The 14,103-nt window shown below is 35.2% G+C and overlaps 1 protein-coding gene across 1 annotated transcript in view; it reads right to left on the reverse strand.

The window, feature by feature from the left end:
- Positions 1-11,292: 11,292 nt before the first annotated feature.
- Positions 11,293-14,103, reverse strand: part of LOC104408577 (protein fantom-like) — a gene marked incomplete at its 5' end in the record, with an annotated part of 16,410 nt that continues 13,599 nt past the window's right edge. Inside the window, one exon of the mRNA XM_010018227.1 lies at positions 11,293-11,563. Coding sequence (XP_010016529.1) covers positions 11,451-11,563 — 113 coding nt within the window. The remainder of the gene's footprint in view (positions 11,564-14,103) is intronic.

Genomic DNA, 14,103 nt, shown 5'->3' on the forward strand with positions numbered 1-14,103 from the left:
TGGTAGATATAGACCAGATAAAATGTGCTAGTAATTATGCTTGTGCTACAAAAAGAGCAATGAACTAAATAACATCTGATATAAAGGTGACAATGTAAAAGTGAAACTGAGGAGTGACGCAACATTCATACATAAGATCAAATCTGAACAGCAATAGTAAATGTCAAAAAGCAAAAACCTTGGAACTTCAGAAAAAACTCAAACATCTGGTCAACGTTTCTTTAATTTTCTTGGATTAAAATAGTATTTTTTTCTTTCTTTTTTCTGAGAAAAACATCTGTAATTGTCAGATGCCTGCTTTATAGGTTGATCATTCTACATCCTTTCAGAAATACTGATCTGTTAGTTGGCATGACACTGTTTGTGAATGCTTATGAATATGGTTGTGACATTGTTCTTTTTGGTTTTAATTTAATGCAGACAAATTTATAGTGTATACTTGGGTTACAGTGAAACCTTGTTGAACTGAACATTTTGGGACCACATCACAGTTCAGATGAGAGGAAGTTCATACTTGTGCAACACAGTGGTTGCTTGTTCAAGTATGTATTTTCACATATATTAATGACTTCAAAGCATATGTACTAAATCCTAAATTCTTGAAATGATAATAGTGGCTGGAAGAACAGAGACAGTGGCAAGTCAGCAAACCACAGGGTGATAATTTGATTGCCAGTCTACTGTAACCCCAAATTTAAAACTGCGTACAGTTCAGGACCTCTGGCATGCAAGGAATTCAAGAAAAACAACCTGAGTAATTAGCATACATGACCTATTGTGTTTCAGTTTTCATAATGTCAGTTCCTGATTGCTTCTTGTTCTTTTTCCCGTTTAAAAGCATCTGCTATAGTGTTGTCCCAAGTGGGACTATGCTGCATGCAGTATACTGTTGAAGAGCTCTTTCGAGCCACAAAGTAGAAAGCCTAACAATCATAAGGCTTAATTTCACATTCTGATATAAATGACTTAAAATTAATATTATGGAGTCAAATCAAAGGTCCATCTACCTGACTGTTCTAATTGCTGTGATGTCTAAGAAGCGCCTAAATAATAACAACAGGAAAAGAATGTGTTACACATCCTCCTAACATTCCCTCACGCTCTGCCTATTTTCAGTTCGGGACATTTCTGAGCCACAAGTGGTTTTCAAGTATTTAGTAAGCCTTCATGGATACCTGTTTCCTAATCTTGTCCTGTTGCCTCCCTGTAGGTATGCAAAGTTTAGCATTTACAGCAACATCCAAGGAGAAACTGCCGCCCCAGCTGCTCCTGGTTGCTATCTCCCCAACAGTGCCAATGAATCCTCCAAAATAGAAACAACAGGTCTTCTAACAGAAATTAAGTAGTACTGATGGGAGCAACAAGTAGTAGGACTGAGAGGTAAAGTAAGTGTGTTGCCTTCAAAAATACACCATTATCCCTGCAACTGCAGTTCTTATATATCCTATACATATCCTTAACTCCCACCAATTGCCTCCAGGCATTTTTTTCTCCTACTTTTTCTCCTTTCAAAATAATTTCAATGATGTGCTACAGTTTGTAAAATGCTTTAAAGATTCCTTGTTGGAAACTGCAGATCAGAGACTGGATTTGAAAAACCTGTTATTCCATAAAAATATTCAACCAAAATTGTACCAAAAACTTAGTAACAACAATGTAATAAATGTTAATAATATCAGTGTGATATCAGTTGTCATCTGCTAAAACACTATGTATGTTTGGCATTTATTACTGAATCATTTAAGATCCTTACATGCAAATTGTTCTGACAGACATAATTTGAGAGCATAAACATTGGCAATTGTTTTGTTACCACAGTAGCTGTTTTCAAGTAGCATTCGTGCGGTATAAAATAAGAACACATACTCACATTGTGACTACGACAATGCTTTACAAGCTTCCCAGAGGCTTGGCATTTATGACTGATTTCTCCTCAGTCTTTAAATTATTTATGATTTTGAACTTCTAATTCACATTGCTGACAAATTCTCAGTAAGCAAACATGGATAGTTAAGCTGAACTAACTACTATTTAAGGGATAAGTAAAAAAAGTTAATATACAGTATTCTGAAAAGGTGTGTTTAAAGAAATTAAAAACTTGTATATTTGTTTCTTTCTTAATGTCTGCACTAATTTGAACAAACAAAAATAATTACTCAAATTAACAATGTATGGTTGGTATGTCACAGAAGGAGACTCTGTGATCACTGTATAACTGAAATAAGAGGTCAGATAATGAGTCTCAGCAACCAACTAGACACTGAAAATAAAAGTTTTAAACCAAATCCCTTTAAAGATTCATAACAACAGCATGGAGACAGATTCCCTCAAAATTACACTTTTTTTTGACACCAAGTCTTATACATATGGAATGAAACACCAATCAGTATCTCAGTAATGTCTTTGTTATACATTTATTTCTCTGGCTTTCACTGGTGCACAGTTTGAGCAAATTTGCTTCCTGTAACATCTGACCTTGTATGTACCATATGTCCACATTAAATTCTAGAATTTAGAACTAGAATATGTTCTTTAGAGAAACAGTAGACAAATTCATCTCCAATTCTGTGAATTCCTATTCTGTATGCAAATGTTACATCAGACAGTAGGGGGCAACTTTCACCCACAAGTCATACTTTATGCCTTCTGATTTATAATATAATAGCATGGAGTGGGTACTTCCAGTACTTACCTGTTTATTGTGTGGTCTGTATCAATTTTGTAAAATGAAAGGTTTCATTTTTAAACTTCCATTTTGTTCTCCAGGCAGTGCGCTGAGGAAATATCTTGTTTATATACCAGAAAAATGCTTCAAAATAAAATAAGAAACTACAGTCTCAAAGATGTTGAGAACTGAAAGAGAAGGGCAATTATATTCCTCTAGTTTGTTGTCTCAGGATTTGTGAGAAACCCTAAAGCATTATTTTCCCACACATAATTTTATAAATAATTTTTCCTTGAATAAGCAATTTATAAAAGCAGTTAACACTCTAACAATCAGAGCAGGGACTAATATAAAAGTTGATATCAATAACAAACTATTCATTAATAATATTGTTGTGGTTCAAGCCCAGCCGGCAACTTGGAACCACGCAGCCGCTCGCTCACTCCCCCCCTTTTCCTTCCTACCCCCGCTCCCGGAGGGATGGGGAGGAGAATTGGAGGAATGTAACTCCCACGAGTTGAGATAACAGCTCTCCAGTAACTAAGGTATAATACAAACCACTACTGCTACCAATAATAATGATAAGAGGAATAACAAGGGAAAAGGACACAACCGCTCACCACCCGCTGACCGATACCCAGCCCGACCCGAGCAGCGATCTGGGCCTTCCGGGTAACTCCCCCCAGTTTCTATACTGGGCATGACGTGCTGTGGTATGGAATACCCCTTTGGCCAGTTTGGGTCAGGGGTCCTGCCTCTGCTTCCTCCTGGCTTCCCCTCCTCTCTGGCAAAGCATGAGACTGAGAAAGTCCTTGGTCAGAGTAAACATTACTTAGCAACAACTAAAAACATCGGTGTTATCAGCATTGTTCCCAGACTGAAAGTCAAAAACACAGCACTGCACCAGCTACTAAGAAGGAGAAAAAATGACTGCTGTAGCTGAACCCAGGACAAATATTATCATGAATAATTAGACTATGTTTAACAACAAATCCGTATTTAAGAATAAACTGATGTTCTGCATTGTGTGTCAGATTTTGTACCACTTAAATAGTTTTTGCCATGAATTCCCCCTGACAGCAAATGCTAAAAACAAGCATGTCATTAAAGGAAAAAAAGTCAGACAGAAAGTAGTATTCTTTCCAGTTTTACTTAACTATATTACACAACTATGATTTGTGGATTAAAAGATTATTAATATAATTGAACATGCAATTGATTTCCCTTTAATTTTTAAAATGATTGGATAGGTGAAAATACTTAAGTAGGGTATCACTGAAAGTATTTTCACATCAAACCTAGTGAAGTAGAATGATAACACTTGTAATGAACCCACAAAACTAGACCTACTCTTGCTACAGGTTTCACAGAATGAAATGGATAGGCCTGCAGTGAGTTTTCAGCAAATTTGGACACCCATGATTTCAACTGAGGGATGTCAAACACTGGGAACCAAATCATACAGAATTTGAGAGTAAAATACTCTGGGTATCAAACTACAGTAACGAGGTGAGAAACTGACTGCAGACCTTTCTTCTGAAGTGTCCTGAGATCATTCCATAATTCAGGTAGGTAACTAAATGCAACAGCCTTTGCTAGGGAGGCAGAATAAGTTATGAATGTCTTATCTGGCTTTAAAACCAAAGAAAATGCACTCTCTATTTGTTTTTCTCAGTGATGTAGCTAACAATGATTTCTCTAAACATAACTCCACCTTAAAATATAAATCTGTTTCAGTTAGAGCATGTAAACTGTCTTTTACTTAATAGGCAGAGCATAACATAAACAAGGATTACAAGATGTGAAAAACATCCACCCTCCAGCAGTTCCTGGAATGAAACTTACATTTTCATGTTAATACTCAAAGAGCATGTGTGTATCAACAGTACAACTTTACAACCAAAATTAATCATAAAAAGCAGAGTAAAAGAAGCAGAGCAGACATTTTACTGCACAGATTATCTCATGATCCCATAATTTGTGCTGTTTTACAAATTACTGGGTAAGGACTTTTGTTGTTGTTGTTGTTGTTGTTGTTGTTTGGTTTTTTTGGTCTTTAAACCTATGGCTAAGAAGCTTCATGGTGTTTTATTACTGTGTTTTGACAGGACTGAACTCCAGGTGAAACGACACAGTTGATTTCCACCACCTTTTACTCCTGCTGACGATTTTCTCCCTGAGTGCCCTTTCAGGAGTTCTGTGCCAGGACTCAACTTCCAGTTCATTTGCACCCTCACTTGTATCCAGGGTTTGATTTCAAGTGGACATTAAGGAGATGTGGTTCCTCAGGCTGAGGAGAGTCATCCTGGGGGGACAGCCAAATGGACTGTGAGATTCAGTTGGGTCCTTTCTTTCTCTTTCCTTGGTACAAAATAACCCATATGTGACAGACTTGATTCTGTTAAAGTCATGGCAGGCATGGCTCAAGGGCAAAAAAGCTTCAGAGGTTTATGCAAAGCTCATTTTTCTTAATGTAAAAGCTTCAAGAAAACAGGGTGAACACTAAAATAGGCAAATGAACAGAGATAAGACCAGACTCACACTATCCCCTATATGCTGTCCTTCCAGGATCCCCTCCAGAGTGACCACTGCAGCCTCCCCTCTCCTCTGCCTCTGAAACATTTCTCTATGTTGATTTTAAAAACAAACCTCATATTTAGTAGTCTGCTGCAGGGAGACTGTTCTGCCGAGAATGATGAAAATGGAGAAAACAGCATTTCTCACACCCTACAGACTTTGTAACTGTCCACCTCTGTGCTCTCCCTAAACAGGCCAACTCAAAAAGAGAAGATACTGAAAGAGATTTAACAAAGCTACCGTAGTCAGTGCTTTCCACAGCATGTATGCTGTTCTAGGATCCATTCACAACTGTACTAGGGCTATGTTACAGGCCCTTATCATATTTGTCTGATGCTGCGGGTGGAAGTGTAATCCCTCATTACCCTCACAAACTTCTTTGAAAACCTTTGTTACTAAAGACTTTGAGTAGATAACTGTAAATTCCATTCTAAAATAAATTACAAGTTACATTTACTTGCTTGACTTCACTATAGATAGGTTACCCTGCAGCTTTTCTTGCTTGGGTTTTATTTACTGCATGCTGGTACACAACTGATACTGCTTTATAAACAGTTCCATTTTTGTGCGTCTCATCTGAGATATAAATCATACCATTGACATGAGCAACCTACTGGAACATTTCCAAATGGTCCTGGTTTTGGTATACAACAATAACTGCTTATTACAGCAGAAAGAAGGTTAAAGAATGTTTTAAAAATGTAGAAAGATTTCCTGTATGTTCTCTTAAGATTGCTGTGCTCTATTTACTATATGTGTACTGTGTGTTTGGAGTAAGATGCTGATTGGTGTTTCCCACTTTCATTTCTCTGTGAAAATTGTCCTATATGTGGTAAAACATTTTTTGTGTTTCATTTTCATTGAAGTCAAAGGCTATCAGCTATTGTAATTATTTATAATTATGAGAGGTAATCAGAGTAATCATTGGTTGCATGATAGTTCTTCAAGCAAAAGAAACTTTGCTTTATTATCTTTTTTGTAGTAGAAGAACCACATTTTTCTAATGGTTTTTCAAGGAAAGTTCAGTTCTTGCAGGTTTAATGCATAACTAAATAATTTTGTGTTCAGTAAGAATGACAGTTTATCTAAATAGAAAATAGATTATTTTCCAAATCCACAAAAACATTAAACAAATCATTGCTAGATCATGTGCAAACCTGTCTTGCACTGTTGCAGCTATTGATGTTGGACTAAGATCTATTTTGATACAGAGACTGGGTGTGCATAGAGGTTCCAGGTTTACATCCCTGTTTCTCACAGCTCAGGGAACAGAGTTTCTTTGCAAATCTAAAATGTGCTAAGAATTAATGAATGAAGGTCATGAAGAGTATAATTTTAATGTGAGCCTGTTTTTTTATTATCAGTTTGTTATTCTTAAAATAATCTAAGCCTAATAGAACAAAACCAAGAATAAACCACAGTAAATTGTTTACTACTGAAATCCACAGAAAAATCATCTGAGCAAACATTGTTAACAATAATATAGCTATTTTTTTGTCAATTCCTTCACAAAACTGGATGGAAATTTGACGGCATATTACAAAGCAGTAGACATGAAAGTCACACCAGAATGCATAGTTACTTGTATTTCTGTGCAAAACATTAAATGGCTGAAATAAATGACAAACAAGGTCATGCTTATGCCATCATTAGAACTAAAACATTTAAAATTAGGTGATTAGATGGTATATTAAGTGCAAAAGCTGTCTTCAAGCACTTAAATATGGATTGGGTTTCCATTTGGGTTGAAATAGTGTTTACAAATGCATGTTCCTTTTTCACCATAAGGACGGTCAGGCACTGGAACAGATTGCTCAGAGAAGATATGCAGTCTACATCGCTGGAGGTTCTCAAGACCAGATTGGATATAGCCCTGATCGATGTGGTGTAACATTATAGCTAATCCTGCTGCAGGTCAGACTAGAGACAACCTTTCTAACCTGAATAATCCTATCCTGGTATGAGTTTTGTGTTAGAATTACTACTATTAGGAACTTATAAGCATTTCTGCATGAAGGTTCATAATCACTTGTTCTCTTCAACAAAATATTCTCAACTGGTATCTGATAATATACAAGCAGCTTTTGTGTGAAATGAAACTTTGCTAGGACTGAGTTAGCCCTTGATCCCATGAAGTGGTCAGGGTTTGAAGTATGATTCAGCAAGGACCTTAGAAATAAGAAAAGATTTTAAATACCTCTAAAGACCACAGATGCATGATGTAAGAGGAGTCTGATGCTTATGAATTAAGACCGAAGTTTCTGTAACATCGGACTTTCAAAGTCACGTCCTGCGAGTGCTAAGAATACGCTGCAATAAGAAACAAAACATAGGTCAAATTCTTCTCCTGAGAAATTATTCTGAAGAAATCAAGTTCTTCAAAAGTTACCTCATCCCATTTTAAAAGATGTAAAGAGAATTAAAATTTGTCATCAATAACAGAAAGGAACTAAACAAAAAGCACAGAGCAATTCTCCTGTAGCATACTGTGCCAAAAGCAGATTTTTATCACATGCAAAGGTATCAACCTGAACTTATATTCTCCAATTAATTTCATAATGGCCATATAATGCACTCAATTCAGTATTAATTGTAATAACTGGGATGTAAATAGTAATGTTCAGGAAGTCGTAGAAAATATATTTATTCTCCTGTGGAATATCTTGGAAAAAAAGATGGATAAATCATTATCATCACCTGCAAAAAGATCTTTCTAACTGCAATATAAAATATTTCCCTGGCTCTGAAACATGCAATAAAATTTGTTGCACAATTTTAAGTCTGTACCTGAATTTATTTCCCAGCTCTAATACAAACAAGAAAATGAAATTTAACAGCTAATACTTAGTCTTGAAATCCTTGGTGACTTCTTGAGTTATGATAGTGTCCTGCTAGGCCTTAAAACAATAAAAAGCATTGTAAACCATTATTACTACTAACTGAACTACTGATCTTCAGTTGTAGATGTTCTGCGAGACAAGTTACTGTAACTTTTTGTCATGTTATATCTACTCTAACAAGCATGAGATAAGCTGTGACTTATTGTATTGCAAAATTGATTGCGTTCACGCAGACTTTGCCTTGGTTCATGATATATTTGATCTTATAAATTCCACCCCTAGATTAAGGTTATGACAGGTTAAAAGCAACATTAAAAAAAAAAAAAAGGCAAAAAAAAGAAAACAAAAAGTAAAGTTTTCTTGAGCTAAACTTAAGTTTTCATCTTGCTAAACATACCTGAGACACCTGGAGAATAGCAGCTATTATAGCATGTAAGAAGATACAACAGCAAATGTAACAATGAATGGGAAAAGATGTAAAATAACAAAACCGATCGTCTGACTCTGCCCAATTCATCTTATGCAGGACCACTGTTACATCCATGGTACACCACAGAAAAAAAATTATCTTAATTAAATTTATCTTAATTAATTAAAATTCATTTTAATTAAGGAACACTTTAAAGTATAGTAGCACCCAACCCTAATAAGGCTCCTTTTTTAAATGCAAAAAGCATTGTGCTTACTAACATGTTGCACACAAACCAGAATACTTTTTGCCTTAGGCTAGTGAGCACATAGATGCAAGGTTTTTTCCAAGCTATTCATAGCTAAAATCTGGACAAAGTGGTGCCAAATTACATTTTCCACTTTCCCTGCACAGTGCAGCATTTAGATGTAAGATTTAAGAGCATGTTGGAAATACAGACTACTTAATTGCAAGAACAAAACTTTCTAGTATGTGCGTATGTTATGTTGCATAAGATAATACAATCCATCTGTTAGAAAAATCCTCACTGAATATTGTATCTGTCTTCATAATAAACACGAACACAAATCAAGATTTTTTTTTTTTAAAATGCAAAACTGAGTAATAGTGAGCCTTACAAAGAAGTATGTTTAGGAACCTGAGGCAAATTATACATGTTAATGTTGGAGTCACTGAGAACAGTTAACACAATGTAACCAAATGTCAACTGGAATATTTTGCAGTAACTTACCAAAGAGGTCTGTGTTTAATGAATATATGAACGCTTGGTTTCTGCATTTTCGACTTCAGATGGTGAAGATTAAGTGCTAAGGGTGTTACTGTAAACGTTGAAGTGAGATGAGCATCACTGATTTTCTAATTTTACCACAGGGTTTATTTCAGAAGAAAACAAGCCCCAGTTACATAGTTCTCCTACAAGTCAGTAAACAGTCACACACGAAAACTCAATACAATTTGCTTCTTTGTTTATGTGCAGGATATTTAGTTTGGTTTGCAAAGTATTAGAATAATAATAAGAACCTCCTGGCAGAATACCGCAACTAAATTTCTAAAAAGCCACTCAGTTAGTGTTGAATCTAGCTGTTTCAAATTACTGTAATGTATAATAACAGTCTTATTGACAATATAGATGCACAGAGCCAAAAAAAGCTAGAAATAGTGGCCAAAATGATGAACTAAGCGCCAGCCCAAATGACAACAAACATATGGCGATTAACTAAAGAATGGAGGGGTTTAGGAATGCAGCTGTCTGTGGTCTCCTAAAAGTTCCAGAGGAATGAAATGCTGTGAGGATTGGCAAAGTTTGCTGAGCAGCACTACTGAAGATGGTAGGTCCTAAAATGGAGTCAACCATCGGATCATGCTGGAATTTACAGATTTCTGTGGCCAGAATATATTCATTCCATTGGCCTCATAATGTACATCAACAAATTAATATTGTATGGATGTCATTTCAAAGCCTACTGAAGACGAAGAGCCATTACTGAAGCCATTAGAGCACAGATGGCTCAAACTATATGCAGATATTCATACTTGCATTTCTGCATTATAGCTGTTTTTTTTTTTTCTGTTGAACTGTAATGAATTGTCTCATAATCTATTCCATCTTCTTGCCATTAGCAGGCTTTGAATGTTCACAAATAGGAGCAAAGAACTCATTTTCCAGAGCTTTAATCACACAAAGAGGGAATGCCTAATTCTCTAAATGAAATGGTCTGTGATCACTGAAGCAGAGATTTAATATATCACGGCAAATTAGGTAGATTTTAATAAATTACTTATCTCTCTGAATACTTTACATATGCTTATGAAGAAACATAGCCTGTTTGCAAACAGTAGAAATCCACAGCCTATAAAATCTTTTGAAGAAAATGACAAATAAAATAGTAAATTAAAAAATGAAATGTATTATATCTTCGTTCTCAAGAGACAATCCTTTTGCAGCATTGATTCACAGCTCCATCAAAAATATCAATTAAATCCTTCACTGAGATTGGTTAAAAGCTGGAAAATTAACTTTCTGAGCTAGACACTAGTTATTCAGATCTAAGAATTCATTATATATGTTTGATGTAAGTTTTGAAAGTGACAAAAACCAAACAGAAATACAATTGCCTGTCCCCACAGCTCAAACCAGGTGAAGCAAAATCTGATGCTGTATGGCTTCTTTTTGTGCTTTGACAGATGTTGGCTCAAAGTAAATCTTTGACTGTACAGAAAAATGATTGTGCCTGTCCTCCCCCTGCTTCAAATCAGGACAATCATAAACAGCTGATTATAATGTTAGTAGAAGGGTAAAAGTTATTTAAAAAAGGTTGCAGTAATTTAATAAGTCCTGCAACTAGCCTCATTTTTTATATTTAATTGATAGGAACTGCATGCATCAAAGAAAACACATACTGAGATTTAATGTGCATAAAATGGATATTAGCATTTTAAAGAGGCAGATTAACACATTAATCCAAGTAATTTTCATATATTGCTTTTAATAAAATCTTCACAGTATAAAATTCTTAATGAGGCTAATCACAGGCATTCCATTTAGTGGGGTGATTAGGGATAACATAAAAGTATTTTTAATCAGTTTTCTAAGGCTTATGGTTTTTTTATTAAAAATTAAAAATTTGACTTGCATTTTTATTACTGTTTTATGTATGAAAAAATCATGAAAATGCAAATAAAGCACAACATTCAATCATGTAGGTATTAATTATTTACAAGACGTTGTCCATTGTGGAAAGATTCTTAGCCTTAGGGGGGAAATATAAAAACAAACAGACTGAAAAGTATACAAAACTTTACAACTACAAATCAAGCGTCCTTTTCATATAAATTATACATTAAATATACTGTAAGAATTACAAAGATCTCATCTTTGAAGCACTATCAAGCATGTATTTACACTGGGAGAAGCAACTTCTGTAGGCAAATTTCCCTTTCATGCCTCCCAGTCTTCTTCGCATTCCTCATAGACTGAACGCAGCACATGGAGGGCTTCCACTGTTACTTTGAGCTTCCCAATTACTGCACTATCATCTTTTGAATCGAAAACTAGAAACGAAACATCAGAAAACAGCATTAGCAATTTTATTTAAGGCTTGGCTTTTGTTCTGGTAATTTTCCTTAGCATTTGGATTAAAAGGCACGTAAGCATATGCTTAAAAAAGAGAAATAAATAAATAATCATAAAAGAAATCTTCCGTTTCTGGCACTCAGACTACTGGAAACTGAGCACTCCAAGAACTAGAATGGTACATGAATGAAAGTATCAGTCTTGGAAGTAACTTTGAAATAAAGAAAACTATCTGTATGATAATTTCCTATATAAATTAATTGTCACCATACATAAACCTTTAATAAAGGCATATATGCATACTTATAAATAGTTTAAAGTAAAAAATATACTGACTACTGCCTTGTTTACACTGTGTATATGACCAGTAAAATCAGCCTGGACAGTTATTAGTATTTAAGTAGTACAATGTTTTTTCCATCTGGTGCAATGCAAAATTAATTTAATTCTAGGCTCCTGTGTTGTAAAACAGTGAAGTGTGGGCAAAGATGGTACATCCCCCTAGACTAAACTATTTAACCACCTTCATCTTTGTGTATGTGGATTTTAAAGTAGTATTTAAAATTCCTACTTTACAGAAATTAGCTAACATGATTTAAAACTGCACTCTTTTACAGTATCTAAGTAAGCCCAGAGGGCCACAATCTCTGCTACTCTGATTAAAAACATGCAGCTAACAGTTAGCAGTGAGGCTCTTTTCCAGTCCTGCATAAAAAGCAATGAGGCTGCCTAACATGACTCTAGAAGGAATTTGAATAAAAACAAATAGTCTTGACAGCACATCTTTTCAAAGCAAATTATACAGCAGAGAAATGGCAAGGCTATGTATTTACTATACAAACTAGGATATGTACTCTGGGACATGCTCTGATACTGCATGCTACAACATCTAGGCTGCTGGGACAGCTCAGAAGAGCTCTGGAAAACAAAAAGTATGGAACAAAACCTTCCATCATTTACTACGTTGATAAAGCTATTACAGGACAGACTGGATGCTATTCTTGGAGATTTTCTACGTCCTTGGACAAATCCCTCAGTCAGCTGTAAACCTGAAGACTTCAGAGACATTATTCTCTTTACTTATAAGAATGGTAGGACAACTGTAATTAATGACATCAGAAGATAATTCTATTTTCTCAGTTTTAATATTGCCATATTATCTCCGAGACATATTTGCAGAATAGACTCATAGAATGGTTAGGGTTGGAAAGGACCTCAAGATCATCTAGTTCCAATTTTTGTAATATGTCTTGTCTATATTCTCTTTCACCCAGCCTCTTGCTTAGCTATTCACTCAATTGCTTCAAATTTCATGCAGGCCATTTTGACGAGATCAGCAATGAAAGGAACAAGATATGAGAAAGATATATGCTTGCAATCCTCAAAAAGAATAAAGGAAGTTTATGGTATTTAACTTTAGAATGATTAGAGCTTCATGTGGTAGTGTCCTGTGAATCTCCCTGCGTCTGGGTATATTCTTTTCCCCTCAAACCAACATCCACCTCAGAGAATGTGTCCATTATTATTTAGGAATTCTATTTATTGTGCTATTACACTTAATTAAAGTCTGTGTCCACATCTTAATTAAGAACAGATAAAAAAAAAAAATCGAAACTGTACAGAATCTGCAGGGAAGGGAAGAACTGTGGACAGGAGTAAGAGTGGAAGTATTTCTATCTTTTACTATCACTTTCATAGATACAATGTATATAAAGTAAACATTATTTCAAATGTCCTATGATTAGGGGAAGAAATGCTCCTCACAATGTTGAAGTACTTGTCATTACATAGTAGCAATTACCTTTTGACAGAACCACTAGTATAAAAACCAGTCCTTCCTGTCATAATAATTATCTCAGATGCCAATTATGAGTTTTAAAGAGTTTTGTAAAAGGTGACTTTCAAGGCTACAAAATTATATCACTAATCAATCTTATCAACTGGGAATTATGACAATGGGAATTATGGCCTAAAATACAGAACAAAAACAATTTTCCAGTGAAAGAATATGAAATACCTTTTTGGAGTACATGTGCTTTCTTATAACTTCTCGAAGAAAAATTATTGGTAGACAAAAGATTAAGTAAGCCAGAGAAAGAAGCGCATGAAATCCATATATTATTTTTCCAGTGTATGGAAAATTTGATTCTTTTAAGAATTTTCCTTATCATGTTCCTAGAATTTTGATGCTTACTTTGAGTATTTTAGCTACAGCATAGATGCAAATCATGCATGATAATGGAAATGGATAAGAAAGCCTATTTCTTTCCCTCACTACTCAGCTCCCCATCACTCAAGGTATGGTAATTCGACACAGCAGTAGAAGTAAAAGAGTCACATCAGCTTGGCATTCTACTATGGCTAAACAGGAATTCTTGCTATGGCAAAGAGTAACTTGCCAACATGGGTGCCCTGCATCTAGAAATCAAGCTGGTTCACTTACCATTACAGAAGAGTAACTGTTTTGTAACAAATATACCCTCAGCTTCTTCACTGAACTTCACGACAACAGGGAAAG

The sequence above is a fragment of the Nestor notabilis genome, unplaced genomic scaffold (assembly GCF_000696875.1).
Source record: "Nestor notabilis isolate BGI_N333 unplaced genomic scaffold, ASM69687v1 scaffold16147, whole genome shotgun sequence".
NCBI classification, from domain to species: domain Eukaryota; kingdom Metazoa; phylum Chordata; class Aves; order Psittaciformes; family Psittacidae; genus Nestor; species Nestor notabilis.